The sequence below is a fragment of the Salvelinus alpinus genome, chromosome 7, assembly GCF_045679555.1.
Source record: "Salvelinus alpinus chromosome 7, SLU_Salpinus.1, whole genome shotgun sequence".
In the NCBI taxonomy this organism is placed as follows: Eukaryota; Metazoa; Chordata; class Actinopteri; order Salmoniformes; family Salmonidae; genus Salvelinus; species Salvelinus alpinus.
Window position 1 is genome coordinate 1,834,578 of NC_092092.1, and position 21,376 is coordinate 1,855,953.

The 21,376-nt window shown below is 46.8% G+C and overlaps 1 protein-coding gene across 1 annotated transcript in view; it reads left to right on the forward strand.

The window, feature by feature from the left end:
- Nucleotides 1–21,376, forward strand: part of LOC139580267 (netrin receptor UNC5B-like) — a 124,652-nt gene that overhangs the window by 98,187 nt on the left and 5,089 nt on the right. The window contains exons 10-12 of the mRNA XM_071408817.1: nucleotides 2,918–3,036; nucleotides 11,526–11,703; nucleotides 17,696–17,935. Coding sequence (XP_071264918.1) covers nucleotides 2,918–3,036; nucleotides 11,526–11,703; nucleotides 17,696–17,935 — 537 coding nt within the window. The remainder of the gene's footprint in view (nucleotides 1–2,917; nucleotides 3,037–11,525; nucleotides 11,704–17,695; nucleotides 17,936–21,376) is intronic.

The following is a 21,376-nucleotide window of genomic DNA, read 5'->3' on the forward strand; positions in this document are numbered from 1 at the left end:
TAATAGTCATTTTGGTGTATGGTGTAATAGTCACATTGGTGTATGGTGTAATAGTCATTTTGGTGTATGGTGTAATATTTATATTGGTGTATCGTGTAATAGTTATATTGGTGTATGGTGTACTAGTTATATTGGTGTATGGTGTATGGTGTAATAGTCATATTGGTGTATGGTGTATGGTGTAATAGTCATATTGGTGTATGGTGTATGGTGTAATAGTTATATTGGTGTATGGTGTAATAGTTATATTGGTGTATGGTGTATGGTGTAATAGTTATATTGGTGTATGGTGTAATAGTCATATTGGTGTATGGTGTAATAGTTATATTTGTGTATGGTTAAATAGTCATATTGGTGTATGGTATAATAGTCATTTTGGTGTATGGTGTAATAGTCACATTGGTGTATGGTGTAATAGTCATTTTGGTGTATGGTGTAATATTTATATTGGTGTATCGTGTAATAGTTATATTGGTGTATGGTGTACTAGTTATATTGGTGTATGGTGTATGGTGTAATAGTCATATTGGTGTATGGTGTATGGTGTAATAGTCATATTGGTGTATGGTGTATGGTGTAATAGTTATATTGGTGTAGTCATAATAGTCATTTTGGTGTATGGTGTAATAGTCACATTGGTGTATGGTGTAATAGTAATTTTGGTGTATGGTGTAATATTTATATTGGTGTATCGTGTAATAGTTATATTGGTGTATGGTGTACTAGTTATATTGGTGTATGGTGTATGGTGTAATAGTCATATTGTATGGTGTAATAGTTATATTGGTGTATGGTGTATGGTGTAATAGTCATATTGGTGTATGGTGTATGGTGTAATAGTCATATTAGTGTATGGTGTAATAGTTATATTGGTGTATGGTGTAATAGTTTTATTGGTGTATGGTGTAATAGTTATATTGGTGTATGGTGTAATAGTCATATTGTTGTATGGTGTAATAGTCATATTGTATGGTGTATGGTGTAATAGTCATATTAGTGTATGGTGTAATAGTTATATTGGTGTATGGTGTAATAGTTTTATTGGTGTATGGTGTAATAGTTATATTGGTGTATGGTGTAATAGTCATATTGTTGTATGGTGTAATAGTCATATTGGTGTATGGTGTATGGTGTAATAGTCATATTGGTGTATGGTGTAATAGTTATATTGGTGTATGGTGTATGGTGTAATAGTTATATTGGTGTATGGTGTAATAGTTATATTGGTGTATGGTGTAATAGTTATATGGGTGTATGGTGTAATAGTTATATTGGTGTATGGTGTAATAGTCATATGGGTGTATGGTGTAATAGTCATATTGGTGTATGGTGTAATAGTCATATTGGTGTAATAGTTATATTGGTGTATGGTGTAATAGTTATATTGGTGTATGGTGTAATAGTTATATTGGTGTATGGTGTAATAGTTATATGGGTGTATGGTGTAATAGTCATATGGGTGTATGGTGTAATAGTCATATTGGTGTATGGTGTAAAAGTTATATTGGTGTATGGTGTAATAGTTATATTGGTGTATGGTGTAATAGTCATATTGGTGTATGGTGTAATAGTCATATTGGTGTATGGTGTAATAGTCATATTGGTGTATGGTGTAATAGTCATATTGGTGTATGGTGTAATAGTTATATTGGTGTATGGTGTAATAGTCATATTGGTGTATGGTGTAATAGTTATATTGGTGTATTGTGTAATAGTCATATTGGTGTATGGTGTATGGTGTAATATTCATATTGGTGTATGGTGTAATAGTTATATTGGTGTATGGTGTATGGTGTAATATTCATATTGGTGTATGGTGTAATAGTTATATTGGTGTATGGTGTAATAGTTATATGGGTGTATGGTGTATGTTTGGTTTATATTTATACAAAGGAAACAAAGATAGTTCTGATTCAATACATTTAATAATAATTTGCCAACATTAGTAAGCTAGCTCTTCATTATGGTCTGACTTTTTATTTTAAACTTAATAATTCTCTAAGTTTACCATAAAGACAGTAGATAGTGATAGCGCTGACGTCATCCACGTATTCCTATGTGACACTCCTGATGGCGCCGGAAGTATTTGACATTTGAAGCCCGGCATATTGCTGAATGGCACAAAAAAAAGGTAACTAGCAAAGGATCATGGTCGATGTAGTCGTTTTCATCCGACCTGAGAGTCAACCTTAGTGTCTACGGAGCCTCCTCTTGGTCCGTGTCGTTCCGTGGTTCTGTGTGACGAGAAATGTAGTCGTCAGAATGGATCAGTATTTAATTAAATATTTTGATTTGTAGCAAACTTTAAAATAATTCATTGTGGTGATTGAACTCAATCGTAATAAAACAATATTAGAGGCCAAAACATCAGTCTAAAAAAGTTTTGTTTGGCCGTTTCTGGCGATCGTAATTTACATAGGTTTTCTAGAGCAGACCAAGGTTTTTGGCACAGCCAGTAGTAACCGACCGGCGAAGCTTGTGACTTAACGCTCCAGACCGGACACTGGGGCGGGGGGGGGGGGGGGGGGCCTGGTATTAACACATGAACGAATTATTAACGAACTGTGAAGACTCAATAAACCCGAATGGTAAAACACACAGTAACACTTAACTGACAGTCGAACAGATATGAAACCTTATTCTTACATGTTAAATCATTTATAGTGTTTTGTATAGAAAATCAGCTGAATGAATAGACCCCTGGACTACAATACGGTTCAGTGGACATTCAGTTGGTAGAGCAGAGTGCTTTAAACGGCAGGATAGTGGGTTCGATTCCCGGGACCACCCTACGTAAAATATACTTATGCATGACTGTAAGTGGCTTTGCGTAAAAAGCGTCTGATAAATTATATTATTATATATTATTATTATTATTATTATTACTATTATATATGTTTGTTTTCCTAAAATAAAGATGTACAACTCGTCTACCCTGTCATCCCTGGAGCTACCAGCAGAGGGCCGCGGCGACGCTGAGCTCCTCGGCCTGAAACACGTGGGCGGCACCATGGGCGGTACTGTGGCATGGGACAGGTGAGATATACAGGTGTATGTACGCGTGGACACACACACACACACACACACACACACACACACACACACACACACACACACACACACACACACACACACACACAGGAACACACGCGCACACACACACACACACACAGGAACACACGCACACACACACACACACACACACAGGAACACACACACACAGGAACACACGCACACACACACACACACACACACACACACACAGGAACACACGCACACACACACACACACACACACACACACAGTAACATACGCACACAAACACACACACACACAGTAACATACGCACACACACAATGTCCTCTCAAACACGCATGCAGACACACAGTGGTGTATAGTACTTAAGTAAAAATACTTTAACGTACTACTTAAGTTGTTTTGGGGGCAAATCTGTACTTTACTATTTATATTTTTGACTACTTTTACTTCACTACATTTCTTTTTTTAACTCCATACATTTTCCTTGACACCCAAAAGTAGTTGTTACATTTTGAATAGTAATAACATGGTAATAACACATGGTAATAACACATGGTAATAACACATGGTAATAACACATGGTAATAACACATGGTAATAACACATCGTAATAACACTGTCTCACTGCTTGATGGTAACCTAGAATAATATATAGTAATGACTTGTTAATAACACATGGTAATAACATGTTAATAACACATAGTAATAACACTGTCTCACTGCTTGATGGTAACCTAGAATAATATATAGTAATAACATGTTAATAACACATGGTAATAACATGTTAATAGCACATAGTAATAACATGTTAATAACACATGTTAATAACACATAGTAATAACATGTTAATAACACATGGGTAGTTTATCCACCACTGCACACACACCAGTAACACACCACCCCAACACAGTTAACACACACACCAGTAACACACCACCTCCAACACAGTTAACACACACACCACCCCCAACACAGTTAACACACACACCAGTAACACACCACCTCCAACACAGTTAACACACACACCATCCCCAACACAGTTAACACACACACCAGTAACACACCACCTCCAACACAGTTAACACACACACCAGTAACACACCACCTCCAACACAGTTAAACACACAGGATTTATATGAACTGAATGGTCTATTAAAACTTCACCTCGACAGAGATGGGTACCACCACGGCGGCCATCATACAGTGGTCAGGTCAGAGGTCAGAGAGCCTGGCCACAGCACCTCCGCTACCCTGGGCAACCTGGGGGGGCGACTCAGCATCCCCAACACGGGTAGGATACACACACACACACACACACACACACACATAGAGACAGAACTGACACGCTAACTCTCCTAGAGTGGGAGAACTACTGCTCGTCTCTGATTGGTTGCTCTTGGTTGCCATTAGTGATGTGCCTAGACCCCTCCTTTTTTCCCCAAGTCAAAATGTGATTGTTGCATTCCACTGTCATACACACACTTATACACAAGTAACACACTTATGTACACACAACTAATTAACCACACACACACATACACAGGTAAACATATTATAAACACATAATGGGTTGCCCCAATAACTAATTGTCTGTCTGTCTGTCTGTCTGTCTGTCTGTCTGTCTGTCTGTCTGTCTGTCTGTCTGTCTGTCTGTCTGTCTCTCTCTCTCCTCTCTCCTCTCTCTCTCTCTCTCTCTCTCTTTCTTCTCTCTCCAGGTGTGAGTCTGTTGGTTCCACCAGGTACTATTCCACAGGGGAAGTTCTATGAAATGTACCTCATTATCAACAAGTGGGAGAAAACTACGTAAGTCTACACAAACACACACTGGTCAAAAGTAGTGCACTAGGGAATAGTGTGGCGTTTGGGACGTAGGTATTTTAAAGTTGACCTTTCAGTTCATAACTCCTCATTTTAGACAGTAAAGTTGATCAGCTTGGAGTTTAAGTGAAACGACTGTCTGCATTCAGAAACAGTTTTAGGGTTTTGAAATCCAATCTATTTACTGAAGGATGTTGAATTGTTATGCTATTTTATTTGTATTTATTTTTTTAACCTTTATTTAATTAGGTTATGGTAAACAGTAATTGGAGAAAAGAAACTCCAGCACACTGGTATACTCTCTGTGTGGCTTCTGTGAGAGAAGCCACACAGTGAGACAGTGTTATTACGATGTGTTATTAACATGTTATTACGATGTGTTATTAACATGTTATTACGATGTGTTATTAACATGTTATTACGATGTGTTATTAACATGTTATTACGATGTGTTATTCTAGGTTACCATCAAGCAGTGAGACAGTGTTTTTACGATGTGTTATTAACATGTTATTACGATGTGTTATTAACATGTTATTACGATGTGTTATTAACATGTTATTACTATATATTATTCTAGGTTACCATCAAGCAGTGAGACAGTGTTATTACGATGTGTTATTAACATGTTATTACTATGTATTATTAACATGTTATTACTATGTGTTATTAGCATGTTATTACGATGTGTTATTAACATGTTATTACGATGTGTTATTAACATGTTATTACAATGTGCTATTAAAAACTTATTGTGAATAGGGGGGCGCTGTTTTCACTTTGGAAAAAATCGTGCCCAAATTAAACGGCCTCGTACTCTGTTCTAGATCATACAATATGCATATTATTATTACTATTGGATAGAAAACACTCTGAAGTTTCTAAAACTGTTTGAATTATATCTGAGTAAAACAGAACTCATTTGGCAGCAAACTTCCATACAGGAAGTGAAAAATCTGAAAACGAGGCTCTGTGTCAGGACTTGCCTATTCAATTGGCTTATTTATCGATCTGTATGCACTTCATTCGCCTTCCACTAGATGTCAACAGGCAGTGGAAGGTTGAACGGGGTGTCTAGCTTGATGTGAGGCCGAATGAGAGCTTTTGGAGTGGCAGGTCCGGTATTTTGTCACTTTTCGACGGCGCGTGGGGGAACTCGACATTGTCTTCTGAAAAGCGTTCGGTATACACGGCGAATTGCTCCGGCTCTGATTTTATTTGATACATATGAGAAAAACTTCATAAAGTAATATTTTTCAACCGAGTTTGATCAGTTTATTGGGACTTTTGGAATTTTTCGTTCCTTGCGCAAACATTTCTTGGACACGTGAGCTCCGCATGGCTAGCCAAAGTTGCTAATTCGACAGAAGAAATGGACATTCTAAAACCAAACAACGATTTATTCTGGAAATAGGACTCCTTGCACAACATTCTGATGGAAGATCATCAAAAGTAAGAGAATATTTATGATGTTATTTCGTATTTTTGTGTAACATGTTGGCTCCAACAAGGCGGAGAATAGGTGAGCGCTGTCTCGCAATAATGCATTTTGTATGTTGTAGTAAAGTTATTTTTAAAAATCTAACACAGCCGTTGCATTAAGAACCAGTGTATCTTCCGGTTTGGAGCGTTATCTCTTCCGGTTTGGAGCGTGCAGTCGCAAATCCGCTTCGCTCCACAGGTAGTTTTACCATTTTCATTTTCATTACAGTACAACGGTTTGATTTGTTTGATCTTAGCTAGCTACATAGCCGTCTTTGTATCAAAGATAATTGTGTAGTTATTGAGGTTCGCTAGCCAGCTATTTTCGTCCGAACGTAACGTAACGTAGTCAACACTGCTAGCTAGCCAGCTAGCCACCGAATAGCAGCATAGCAGCATAGCAGCACTGGAGAAACGATTACATTACAACGGAACGACTTGATTAGTGTAGTGTTAGCTGGCTACATAGTTGTCTTTGCTATCTTTGTATCTAAGATAATTGTGTAGCTTAGAGTTGGTTAGAGTAATTATTCGGTTAACTAGCCCGCTATTTTCGTCCGCCGCGCTGCGCTGCCGTCTCCTACCTAGTCAACACTGCTAGCTAACACTGCTAGCTAGCCAACTTCTACCGAATAGCAGCACTGTAGAAACTCACATTACAACTTACATTACAACGGAACGACTTGATTAGCGTAGTGTTAGCTAGCTACATAGTTGTCTTTGCTGTCCTTGTATCCAAGATAATTGTGTAGTTTTGAGAAATTGTCGAGGTTACCTAGCCAGTTAGAGGTTACCTAGCCAGCTACACGTTCAAACAAAGTCAACAACGCAGCCACTGCTAGCCAGCCTACTTCACCGCCAGCAGTACTATATCATTTTAGTCAATAAGATTTTATTTTACTTTTGCAACGTAAGCTTAACTTCCTGAACATTCGAGACGTGTAGTCCACTTGTCATTCTAATCTCCTTTGCATTAGCGTAGCCTCTTCTGTAGCCTGTCAACTATGTGTCTGTCTATCCCTCTTCTCTCCTCTCTGCACAGACCATACAAACGCTTCACACCGCGTGGCCGCTGCCATTCTAACCTGGTGGTTCCAGCGCGCACGACCCACGTGGAGTTCCAGGTCTCCGGCAGCCTCTGGAACTGCCGATCTGCGGCCAACAAGGCAGAGTTCATCTCAGCCTATGCGTCCCTCCAGTCCCTCGACTTCTTGGCACTGACGGAAACATGGATTACCACTGACAACACTGCTACTCCTACTGCTCTCGCCTCGTCTGCCCACGTGTTCTCGCACACCCCGAGAGCTTCTGGTCAGCGGGGCGGTGGCACTGGGATCCTCATCTCTCCCAAGTGGTCATTCTCTCTTTCTCCCCTTACCCATCTGTCTATCGCCTCCTTTGAATTCCATGCTGTCACAGTTACCAGCCCTTTCAAGCTTAACATCCTTATCATTTATCGCCCTCCAGGTTCCCTTGGAGAGTTCATCAATGAGCTTGACGCCCTGATAAGTTCCTTTCCTGAGGATGGCTCACCTCTCACAGTTCTGGGTGACTTTAACCTCCCCACGTCTACCTTTGACTCATTCCTCTCTGCCTCCTTCTTTCCACTCCTCTCCTCTTTTGACCTCACCCTCTCACCTTCCCCCCCTACTCACAAGGCAGGCAATACGCTTGACCTCATCTTTACTAGATGCTGTTCTTCCACTAATCTCACTGCAACTCCCCTCCAAGTCTCCGACCACTACCTTGTATCCTTTTCCCTCTCGCTCTCATCCAACACTTCCCACACTGCCCCTACTCGGATGGTATCGCGCCGTCCCAACCTTCGCTCTCTCTCCCCCGCTACTCTCTCCTCTTCCATCCTATCATCTCTTCCCTCTGCTCAAACCTTCTCCAACCTATCTCCTGATTCTGCCTCCTCAACCCTCCTCTCCTCCCTTTCTGCATCCTTTGACTCTCTATGTCCCCTATCCTCCAGGCCGGCTCGGTCCTCCCCTCCTGCTCCGTGGCTCGACGACTCACTGCGAGCTCACAGAACAGGGCTCCGGGCAGCCGAGCGGAAATGGAGGAAAACTCGCCTCCCTGCGGACCTGGCATCCTTTCACTCCCTCCTCTCTACATTCTCCTCTTCTGTCTCTGCTGCTAAAGCCACTTTCTACCACTCTAAATTCCAAGCATCTGCCTCTAACCCTAGGAAGCTCTTTGCCACCTTCTCCTCCCTCCTGAATCCTCCTCCCCCTCCTCCCCCCTCCTCCCTCTCTGCGGATGACTTCGTCAACCATTTTGAAAAGAAGGTCGACGACATCCGATCCTCGTTTGCTAAGTCAAACGACACCGCTGGTTCTGCTCACACTGCCCTACCCTGTGCTTTGACCTCTTTCTCCCCTCTCTCTCCAGATGAAATCTCGCTTCTTGTGACGGCCGGCCGCCCAACAACCTGCCCGCTTGACCCTATCCCCTCCTCTCTTCTCCAGACCATTTCCGGAGACCTTCTCCCTTACCTCACCTCGCTCATCAACTCATCCTTGACCGCTGGCTACGTCCCTTCCGTCTTCAAGAGAGCGAGAGTTGCACCCCTTCTGAAAAAACCTACACTCGATCCCTCCGATGTCAACAACTACAGACCAGTATCCCTTCTTTCTTTTCTCTCCAAAACTATTGAACGTGCCGTCCTTGGCCAGCTCTCCTGCTATCTCTCTCAGAATGACCTTCTTGATCCAAATCAGTCAGGTTTCAAGACTAGTCATTCAACTGAGACTGCTCTTCTCTGTGTCACGGAGGCGCTCCGCACTGCTAAAGCTAACTCTCTCTCCTCTGCTCTCATCCTTCTAGACCTATCGGCTGCCTTTGATACTGTGAACCATCAGATCCTCCTCTCCACCCTCTCCGAGCTGGGCATCTCCGGCGCGGCCCACGCTTGGATTGCGTCCTACCTGACAGGTCGCTCCTACCAGATGGCATGGCGAGAATCTGTCTCCGCACCACGTGCTCTCACCACTGGTGTCCCCCAGGGCTCTGTTCTAGGCCCTCTCCTATTCTCGCTATACACCAAGTCACTTGGCTCTGTCATATCCTCACATGGCCTCTCCTATCATTGCTATGCAGACGACACACAATTAATCTTCTCCTTTCCCCCCTCTGATAACCAGGTGGCGAATCGCATCTCTGCATGTCTGGCAGACATATCAGTGTGGATGACGGATCACCACCTCAAGCTGAACCTCGGCAAGACGGAGCTGCTCTTCCTCCCGGGGAAGGACTGCCCGTTCCATGATCTCGCCATCACGGTTGACAACTCCATTGTGTCCTCCTCCCAGAGCGCTAAGAACCTTGGCGTGATCCTGGACAACACCCTGTCGTTCTCAACTCACATCAAGGCGGTGACCCGTTCCTGTAGGTTCATGCTCTACAACATTCGCAGAGTACGACCCTGCCTCACACAGGAAGCGGCGCAGGTCCTAATCCAGGCACTTGTCATCTCCCGTCTGGATTACTGCAACTCGCTGTTGGCTGGGCTCCCTGCCTGTGCCATTAAACCCCTACAACTCATCCAGAACGCCGCAGCCCGTCTGGTGTTCAACCTTCCCAAGTTCTCTCACGTCACCCCGCTCCTCCGCTCTCTCCACTGGCTTCCAGTTGAAGCTCGCATCCGCTACAAGACCATGGTGCTTGCCTACGGAGCTGTGAGGGGAACGGCACCTCCGTACCTTCAGGCTCTGATCAGGCCCTACACCCAAACAAGGGCACTGCGTTCATCCACCTCTGGCCTGCTCGCCTCCCTACCTCTGAGGAAGTACAGTTCCCGCTCAGCCCAGTCAAAACTGTTCGCTGCTCTGGCACCCCAATGGTGGAACAAACTCCCTCACGACGCCAGGTCAGCGGAGTCAATCACCACCTTCCGGAGACACCTGAAACCCCACCTCTTTAGGGAATACCTAGGATAGGATAAAGTAATCCTCCTAACCCGCCCCTCCCCCTTAAAAGAGTTAGATGCACTATTGTAAAGTGGTTGTTCCACTGGATATCATAAGGTGAATGCACCAATTTGTAAGTCGCTCTGGATAAGAGCGTCTGCTAAATGACTTAAATGTAAATGTAAATGTATCTTTCATTTGCTGTACAACATGTATTTTTTAGTAAAGTTTATGATGAGTTCTTTGATTAGATTAGGTGACTGTCCAAAATATCTCCGGAGATTTTGGTGAATTGTTGCTACGTATTCACAATGTATAACCACGATTTGCAGCTCTAAATATGCACATTTTCGAACAAAACATAAATGTATTGTATAACATGATGTTTTAAGACTGTCATCTGATGAAGTTGTTCAAGGTTAGTGATTAATTTTATCTATATTGCTGTTTTTGTGAAAGCTACCTATGCGGTGGAAACATGGTGAAAACATGGCGTTGTGTGTTTGGCTATTGTGGTGAGCTAATATAGATACATATTGTGTTTTCGCTGTAAAACATTTTTAAAAATCGGAAATGATGGCTGGATGTTTATCTTTCATTTGCTGTATTGGACTTGTGATTTCATGAAATTATATTATATGATATCCCTGTCGCGTTAGGCTTGGCTATGCTAGTCAGCTTTTTTGATGAGGATGCTCCCGGATCCGGGATGGGTATTAAGTAAAGGTAACATGTTATTACTTTGTGTTATTAACATGTTATTACTATGTGTTATTACTATGTGTTATTAACATGTTATTACTGTATTATTAACATGTTATTACTTTGTTATTAACATGTTATTACTGTATTATTAACATGTTATTACTTTGTGTTATTAACATGTTATTACTATGTGTTATTAACATGTTATTACTATGTGTTATTACTATGTGTTATTAACATGTTATTACTATGTGTTATTACTATGTATTATTAACATGTTATTACTATGTGTTATTAACATGTTATTACTATGTGTTATTAACATGTTATTACTATGTGTTATTACTATGTGTTATTAACATGTTATTACTATGTGTTATTACTATGTGTTATTAACATGTTATTACTATGTGTTATTACTATGTATTATTAACATGTTATTACTATGTGTTATTAACATGTTATTACTATGTGTTATTACTATGTATTATTAACATGTTATTACTATGTGTTATTAACATGTTATTACTATGTGTTATTAACATGTTATTACTATTTGTTATTAACCAGGTTACCATCGGAGGGCAGTCAGACAGTGCTGAGCCCGGTGGTGAGCTGTGGTCCATCAGGCATGCTGCTGAGTCGACCTGTGGTCCTCACTCTGCCACACTGTGCCCAGCTAGATACCCCAACACCAGACTGGACCCTCACCCTCAAAACACAGACACACCAAGGGGCATGGGAGGTGAGACATGAAACCTATTCATACACGTACATCGTTGGGTGAAACATGGGAAGAGGGATAGAAGGAAGGGGCCAGGGGTGGAGGAGAGACAGATGGGGAGAGACAGATGGGGAGGGAGGAAGAGAGACAGAGGGGGAGGGGGAGAAGGATGAGATATTTAGACTGGACCGTCACACTCAGACACGCCAGGAGGGAGGGAGGGAGGGAGGGAGGGAGGGAGGGAGGGAGGGAGGGAGGGAGGGAGGGTATTGTAAATAGACTAGAGGTGAATAGAGTGAAACATGTCCATAGTAGACTAGAGGGGAATAGAGATTAAAGAAAATATGACGGTCACGGAATCAGAAATGAAGGTATTATGGAAGAATATTGAGATTTACGATGAGAAGTTGGAACATAATCTAGACCTGTTCCCCTGGCCCCCTCCTCTGCTGTCTCAACAGGGCTGCATGTGTTTCTGTGTCCTATACTATCCTATCATGTTGCTCATTTTACTTCCTGCCTATAGTAGGAGTTGACAGTACAGATAATATTCCCCTCTAACCTGTCACTACCTCTATTCTGCCACTAGGAGGTGCTGACAGTGGGGGAGGAGAGTCTATCGTCCCCCTGCTACGTCCCTCTAACCTGTCACTACCTCTATTCTGCCACTAGGAGGTGCTGACGGTGGGAGAGGAGAGTCTATCGTCCTCCTGCTACCCCCCTCTAACCTGTCACTACCTCTATTCTGCCACTAGGAGGTGCTGACGGTGGGGGAGGAGAGTCTATCGTCCCCCTGCTACCCCCCTCTAACCTGTCACTACCTCTATTCTGCCACTAGGAGGTGCTGACGGTGGGAGAGGAGAGTCTATCGTCCTCCTGCTACCGCCCTCTAACCTGTCACTACCTCTATTCTGCCACTAGGAGGTGCTGACGGTGGGAGAGGAGAGTCTATCGTCCTCCTGCTACCCCCCTCTAACCTGTCACTACCTCTATTCTGCCACTAGGAGGTGCTGACGGTGGGAGAGGAGAGTCTATCGTCCTCCTGCTACCCCCCTCTAACCTGTCACTACCTCTATTCTGCCACTAGGAGGTGGGGGAGGAGAGTCTATCGTCCCCCTGCTACGTCCCTCTAACCTGTCACTACCTCTATTCTGCCACTAGGAGGTGGGGGAGGAGAGTCTATCGTCCCCCTGCTACGCCCCTCTAACCTGTCACTACCTCTATTCTGCCACTAGGAGGTGCTGACGGTGGGGGAGGAGAGTCTATCGTCCCCCTGCTACCCCCCTCTAACCTGTCATTACCTCTATTCTGCCACTAGGAGGTGCTGACGGTGGGGGAGGAGAGTCTATCGTCCCCCTGCTACCCCCCTCTAACCTGTCACTACCTCTACTCTGCCACTAGGAGGTGCTGACGGTGGGGGAGGAGAGTCTATCGTCCCCCTACTACGTCCCTCTAACCTGTCACTACCTCTATTCTGCCACTAGGAGGTGCTGACGGTGGGGGAGGAGAGTCTATCGTCCCCCTGCTACCCCCCTCTAACCTGTCACTACCTCTATTCTGCCACTAGGAGGTGCTGACGGTAGGAGAGGAGAGTCTATCGTCCCCCTGCTACGCCCCTCTAACCTGTCACTACCTCTATTCTGCCACTAGGAGGTGCTGACGGTGGGGGAGGAGAGTCTATCGTCCCCCTGCTACCCCCCTCTAACCTGTCACTACCTCTATTCTGCCACTAGGAGGTGCTGACGGTGGGGGAGGAGAGTCTATCGTCCCCCTGCTACCCCCCTCTAACCTGTCACTACCTCTATTCTGCCACTAGGAGGTGCTGACGGTGGGGGAGGAGAGTCTATCGTCCCCCTGCTACCCCCCTCTAACCTGTCACTACCTCTATTCTGCCACTAGGAGGTGCTGACGGTGGGGGAGGAGAGTCTATCGTCCCCCTGCTACCCCCCTCTAACCTGTCACTACCTCTATTCTGCCACTAGGAGGTGCTGACGGTAGGGGAGGAGAGTCTATCGTCCCCCTGCTACCCCCCTCTAACCTGTCACTACCTCTACTCTGCCACTAGGAGGTGCTGACGGTGGGGGAGGAGAGTCTATCGTCCCCCTGCTACGTCCCTCTAACCTGTCACTACCTCTATTCTGCCACTAGGAGGTGCTGACGGTGGGGGAGGAGAGTCTATCGTCCCCCTGCTACCCCCCTCTAACCTGTCACTACCTCTATTCTGCCACTAGGAGGTGCTGACGGTAGGAGAGGAGAGTCTATCGTCCCCCTGCTACCCCCCTCTAACCTGTCACTACCTCTATTCTGCCACTAGGAGGTGCTGACGGTGGGGGAGGAGAGTCTATCGTCCCCCTGCTACCCCCCTCTAACCTGTCACTACCTCTATTCTGCCACTAGGAGGTGCTGACGGTGGGGGAGGAGAGTCTATCGTCCCCCTGCTACCCCCCTCTAACCTGTCACTACCTCTATTCTGCCACTAGGAGGTGCTGACGGTGGGAGAGGAGAGTCTATCGTCCCCCTGCTACCCCCCTCTAACCTGTCACTACCTCTATTCTGCCACTAGGAGGTGCTGACGGTGGGGGAGGAGAGTCTATCGTCCCCCTGCTACCCCCCTCTAACCTGTCACTACCTCTATTCTGCCACTAGGAGGTGCTGACGGTGGGAGAGGAGAGTCTATCGTCCTCCTGCTACCCCCCTCTAACCTGTCACTACCTCTATTCTGCCACTAGGAGGTGCTGACGGTGGGAGAGGAGAGTCTATCGTCCTCCTGCTACCCCCCTCTAACCTGTCACTACCTCTATTCTGCCACTAGGAGGTGCTGACGGTGGGAGAGGAGAGTCTATCGTCCTCCTGCTACCCCCCTCTAACCTGTCACTACCTCTATTCTGCCACTAGGAGGTGGGGGAGGAGAGTCTATCGTCCCCCTGCTACGTCCCTCTAACCTGTCACTACCTCTATTCTGCCACTAGGAGGTGGGGGAGGAGAGTCTATCGTCCCCCTGCTACGCCCCTCTAACCTGTCACTACCTCTATTCTGCCACTAGGAGGTGCTGACGGTGGGGGAGGAGAGTCTATCGTCCCCCTGCTATCCCCCTCTAACCTGTCACTACCTCTATTCTGCCACTAGGAGGTGCTGACGGTGGGGGAGGAGAGTCTATCGTCCCCCTGCTACCCCCCTCTAACCTGTCACTACCTCTATTCTGCCACTAGGAGGTGCTGACGGTGGGGGAGGAGAGTCTATCGTCCCCCTGCTACCCCCCTCTAACCTGTCACTACCTCTATTCTGCCACTAGGAGGTGCTGACGGTAGGGGAGGAGAGTCTATCGTCCCCCTGCTACCCCCCTCTAACCTGTCACTACCTCTACTCTGCCACTAGGAGGTGCTGACGGTGGGGGAGGAGAGTCTATCGTCCCCCTGCTACGTCCCTCTAACCTGTCACTACCTCTATTCTGCCACTAGGAGGTGCTGACGGTGGGGGAGGAGAGTCTATCGTCCCCCTGCTACCCCCCTCTAACCTGTCACTACCTCTATTCTGCCACTAGGAGGTGCTGACGGTAGGAGAGGAGAGTCTATCGTCCCCCTGCTACCCCCCTCTAACCTGTCACTACCTCTACTCTGCCACTAGGAGGTGCTGACGGTGGGGGAGGAGAGTCTATCGTCCCCCTGCTACCCCCCTCTAACCTGTCACTACCTCTATTCTGCCACTAGGAGGTGCTGACGGTAGGAGAGGAGAGTCTATCGTCCCCCTGCTACCCCCCTCTAACCTGTCACTACCTCTATTCTGCCACTAGGAGGTGCTGACGGTGGGGGAGGAGAGTCTATCGTCCCCCTGCTACCCCCCTCTAACCTGTCACTACCTCTATTCTGCCACTAGGAGGTGCTGACGGTGGGGGAGGAGAGTCTATCGTCCCCCTGCTACCCCCCTCTAACCTGTCACTACCTCTATTCTGCCACTAGGAGGTGCTGACGGTGGGAGAGGAGAGTCTATCGTCCTCCTGCTACCCCCCTCTAACCTGTCACTACCTCTATTCTGCCACTAGGAGGTGCTGACGGTGGGGGAGGAGAGTCTATCGTCCCCCTGCTACCCCCCTCTAACCTGTCACTACCTCTATTCTGCCACTAGGAGGTGCTGACGGTGGGAGAGGAGAGTCTATCGTCCTCCTGCTACCCCCCTCTAACCTGTCACTACCTCTATTCTGCCACTAGGAGGTGCTGACGGTGGGAGAGGAGAGTCTATCGTCCTCCTGCTACCCCCCTCTAACCTGTCACTACCTCTATTCTGCCACTAGGAGGTGCTGACGGTGGGAGAGGAGAGTCTATCGTCCTCCTGCTACCCCCCTCTAACCTGTCACTACCTCTATTCTGCCACTAGGAGGTGGGGGAGGAGAGTCTATCGTCCCCCTGCTACGTCCCTCTAACCTGTCACTACCTCTATTCTGCCACTAGGAGGTGGGGGAGGAGAGTCTATCGTCCCCCTGCTACGCCCCTCTAACCTGTCACTACCTCTATTCTGCCACTAGGAGGTGCTGACGGTGGGGGAGGAGAGTCTATCGTCCCCCTGCTACCCCCCTCTAACCTGTCACTACCTCTATTCTGCCACTAGGAGGTGCTGACGGTGGGGGAGGAGAGTCTATCGTCCCCCTGCTACCCCCCTCTAACCTGTCACTACCTCTACTCTGCCACTAGGAGGTGCTGACGGTGGGGGAGGAGAGTCTATCGTCCCCCTGCTACGTCCCTCTAACCTGTCACTACCTCTATTCTGTCACTAGGAGGTGCTGACGGTGGGGGAGGAGAGTCTATCGTCCCCCTGCTACCCCCCTCTAACCTGTCACTACCTCTATTCTGCCACTAGGAGGTGCTGACGGTAGGAGAGGAGAGTCTATCGTCCCCCTGCTACGCCCCTCTAACCTGTCACTACCTCTATTCTGCCACTAGGAGGTGCTGACGGTGGGGGAGGAGAGTCTATCGTCCCCCTGCTACCCCCCTCTAACCTGTCACTACCTCTATTCTGCCACTAGGAGGTGCTGACGGTGGGGGAGGAGAGTCTATCGTCCCCCTGCTACCCCCCTCTAACCTGTCACTACCTCTATTCTGCCACTAGGAGGTGCTGACGGTGGGGGAGGAGAGTCTATCGTCCCCCTGCTACCCCCCTCTAACCTGTCACTACCTCTATTCTGCCACTAGGAGGTGCTGACGGTGGGGGAGGAGAGTCTATCGTCCCCCTGCTACCCCCCTCTAACCTGTCACTACCTCTATTCTGCCACTAGGAGGTGCTGACGGTAGGGGAGGAGAGTCTATCGTCCCCCTGCTACCCCCCTCTAACCTGTCACTACCTCTACTCTGCCACTAGGAGGTGCTGACGGTGGGGGAGGAGAGTCTATCGTCCCCCTGCTACGTCCCTCTAACCTGTCACTACCTCTATTCTGCCACTAGGAGGTGCTGACGGTGGGGGAGGAGAGTCTATCGTTCCCCTGCTACCCCCCTCTAACCTGTCACTACCTCTATTCTGCCACTAGGAGGTGCTGACGGTAGGAGAGGAGAGTCTATCGTCCCCCTGCTACCCCCCTCTAACCTGTCACTACCTCTATTCTGCCACTAGGAGGTGCTGACGGTGGGGGAGGAGAGTCTATCGTCCCCCTGCTACCCCCCTCTAACCTGTCACTACCTCTATTCTGCCACTAGGAGGTGCTGACGGTGGGGGAGGAGAGTCTATCGTCCCCCTGCTACCCCCCTCTAACCTGTCACTACCTCTATTCTGCCACTAGGAGGTGCTGACGGTGGGGGAGGAGAGTCTATCGTCCCCCTGCTACCCCCCTCTAACCTGTCACTACCTCTATTCTGCCACTAGGAGGTGCTGACGGTGGGGGAGGAGAGTCTATCGTCCCCCTGCTACCCCCCTCTAACCTGTCACTACCTCTATTCTGCCACTAGGAGGTGCTGATGGTGGGAGAAGAGAGTCTATCGTCCCCCTGCTACCCCCCTCTAACATGTCACTACCTCTATTCTGCCACTAGGAGGTGCTGACGGTAGGAGAGGAGAGTCTATCGTCCCCCTGCTACCTCCAGCTAGAGGAGTCTAACTGCCACGTGGTGATGGAGCAGTTGGGGACCTACGGTCTAGTGGGCCAGTCCTGCCCTCCCCAGCCCGCCTGTAAGAGGCTACAGCTGGCCCTGTTCGCCCCCAGAGCCCCCTGTCTCTCTCTGGACTACATCCTGAGGATTTACTGCACACAGGACACACCACACGCCCTGAAGGTAGGGAGGGACACGCCACACGCCCTGAAGGTAGGGAGGGTGGGAGATAGGGAGGGAGGGAGGGAGTCTATCTGTCTGTCTTTTTCTATGTCTGGCTGGCTCTGGTACAGGGAGTACCAGATCAATGTGGAGCTATATACAGGGAAATACAGGGAAATTATGAGTGACTAGGCATCAGGATAGATAATAGTAAGGTATTTGAGGTAGATATGTACATGAAGGCAAGGTAAAGTGACTAGACATCAGGATAGATAATAATAAGTGTAAAATAAAGATGGCAAAATGGGGGGGGGGGGGGGGGGTGTTGTTACCTACTCCCACTACTTGGGGCCGTCCCGACAGGAAGTCCAGGATCCAGTTGCAGAGGGAGGTGTTCAGTCCCAGGGACCCGAGCTTGGAGAGGAGCATGGTGTTGAACGCTGAGCTGTAGTGTATCAACAGCATTCTCACATAGTTATTTCCTCTGTTGTCCAGGTGGGCAGTTTGAAGTCATGTCCAGCCTTTCAAAGCACTTCATAATTACAGATTTGAGTGCTACAGATGCGTTAGTCATTTAATAATGATAATACATGGGACTTATCATAGGGCTTTTCATGGACCCAAAGTCGCTTCATTGGAGAAATGAAAACAAGTCAAAACAAAACATAAATTAAGAGAGAGGTGAGAGGTAAATAAGTGAGGTGAGAGGTGAGAGGTAAATAAGAGAGGTGAGAGGTAAATAAGAGAGGTGAGAGGTAAATAAGAGAGGTGAGAGGTGAGAGGTAAATAAGAGAGGTGAGAGGTAAATAAGAGGTGAGAGGTAAATGTGAGAGGTGAGAGGTGAGAGGTAAATAAGTGAGGTGAGAGGTGAGAGGTAAATAAGAGAGGTGAGAGGTAAATAAGAGAGGTGAGAGGTAAATAAGTGAGGTGAGAGGTAAATAAGAGAGGTGAGAGGTAAATAAGATAGGTGAGAGGTGAAAGGTAAATAAGAGAGGTGAGAGGTGAGAGGTAAATAAGAGAGGTGAGAGGTGAAAGGTAAATAAGAGAGGTGAGAGGTAAATAAGAGAGGTGAGAGGTAAATAAGAGAGGTGAGAGGTAAATAAGAGAGGTGAGAGGTGAAAGGTAAATAAGAGAGGTGAGAGGTAAATAAGAGAGGTGAGAGGTAAATAAGAGAGGTGAGAGGTAAATAAGAGAGGTGAGAGGTGAGAGGTAAATAAGAGAGGTGAGAGGTAAATAAGAGAGGTGAGAGGTGAGAGGTAAATAAGAGAGGTGAGAGGTGAGAGGTAAATAAGTGAGGTGAGAGGTAAATAAGTGAGGTGAGAGGTAAATAAGATAGGTGAGAGGTAAATGTGAGAGGTGAGAGGTGAGAGGTAAATAAGAGAGGTGAGAGGTAAATAAGAGGTGAGAGGTAAATGTGAGAGGTGAGAGGTGAGAGGTAAATAAGAGAGGTGAGAGGTGAGAGGTAAATAAGTGAGGTGAGAGATAAATAAGAGAGGTGAGAGGTAAATAAGATAGGTGAGAGGTAAATAAGATAGGTGAGAGGTAAATGTGAGAGGTGAGAGGTGAGAGGTAAATAAGAGAGGTGAGAGGTAAATAAGAGAGGTGAGAGGTAAGACAAATAAGGGATACACTGATGTATCAGTGCTCTCCGTGTCCAATGAGGAGACTCCTTGCTGCGAGGTGGTACCAGGTAGTGCTCTCCGTGTCCAATGAGGAGACTCCTTGCTGCGAGGTGTTACCAGGTAGTGCTCTCCGTGTCCAATGAGGAGACTCCTTGCTGCGAGGTGTTACCAGGTAGTGCTCTCCGTGTCCAATGAGGAGACTCCTTGCTGCGAGGTGTTACCAGGTAGTGCTCTCCGTGTCCAATGAGGAGACTCCTTGCTGCGAGGTGTTACCAGGTAGTGCTCTCCGTGTCCAATGAGGAGACTCCTTGCTGCGAGGTGGTACCAGGAAACATTCAGTGCTACGTGCATCTTCACATTGTTTCTCCATTTTTAAGTCTTATTTCAGGAGGGGTTTTGGATTTGGATACAAACCCAGTTTATGATAAGGGGCGGGAATTGGGGTTAGGATACCTTGGTGCAGGTTACCTCGGAGTTCTTGTGAACAGGGACAATGTTGGTCAGCTTTGGAAACATGTATGGGATTACCGACATGTACATGGAGAGATTGAAAATGTCAGTGAAGACACGTGCCAGCTGGTCTTACGCATGCTCTGAGAACGTGCCCTGGTATTCCGGGCCTTGTGAATGGTGTTTCAAAGTTTTTACTCACATCAGCCACGGAGAGCGAGATCACACAGTCATCCGGAACAACAGGGGCTTTCATGCAGGACTCTGTGTTGTTTTTCTCGAGAAATTAGCTAGTTTGGGAGTTCTGCGTCACTGGGCATCTCACGGCTGTGTATCCCTTTGTAATCCGTTATCATCTGCATGCCCTGCCACATCCGATGAGCGTCCGGAGCCAGTCCTCCTTTTGCATGTTTGATGTCTTGTCGGAGGTCGTAGCTTTCTTGTATATGTCCATGTCCTGTTCTATGCAAGCGGTAGCTATAGCCTTTAGCCCAGTGCGGATATTGCCTGTAATCTATGGTTTTTGGTTTGGATACGTTCGTATAGTCACTTTGGGGATGATGTCGTTTATGTACCTATTGATGAAGCCCGTGACTGATGTGGTGAACTCCTCAATTCTATCGGATGAATCCCGGAACATATCCAGTCTATACTAGCAAAACAGTCTTGTAGCCTTGTTTCTGATTCATCGAACCACTTTCATATTAAGCGCGTCGATGGTACTTCCTGTTTGAGCTTTTGTTTGTAAGCATGAAGCAGGAAGATAAGAGGCATGGTGTGATTTGCCGAAGGGAGGATGAGGGAGGGCCTTGTTTGTGTTTCTGTGGGTAGATTAAAACTGGTCCAGTTTTAGCGCCCCCTAGTGGTGCAGCAGACGTATTTGTAGAAGTACGGTAGAACAGTTGTAAGTCTCCCCGCTCGTCCCTGCTGGTCACCCTGCTGGTCATCTATGAACATTTGAACATCTTGGCCATGTTCTGTTATAATCTCCACCCGGCACAGCCAGAAGAGGACTGGCCACCCCTCATAGCCTGGTTCCTCTCTAGGTTTCTTCCTAGGTTCTGGCCTTTCTAGGGAGTATTTCCTAGCCACCGTGCTTCTACACCTGCATTGCTTGCTGTTTGGGGTTTTAGGCTGGGTTTCTGTACACCACTTTGTGACATCAGCTGATATAAGAAGAGCTTCATAAATACATTTGATTGATTAATTGATTAAAGTCTCCATCCACCAGAAATGCTGCCTCTGGGTGAACGTTTGTTTATGGCCCCATGTAGTTTGTTTGAGTGCCAAGGTGTTTTTAGCTTCGTGGAGCGATGTAGACAGTCATGATAATTATGGATGAGAAGTGTTCTTGGTACCCTGAGGTATTCTATATCAAGAGGCACACACC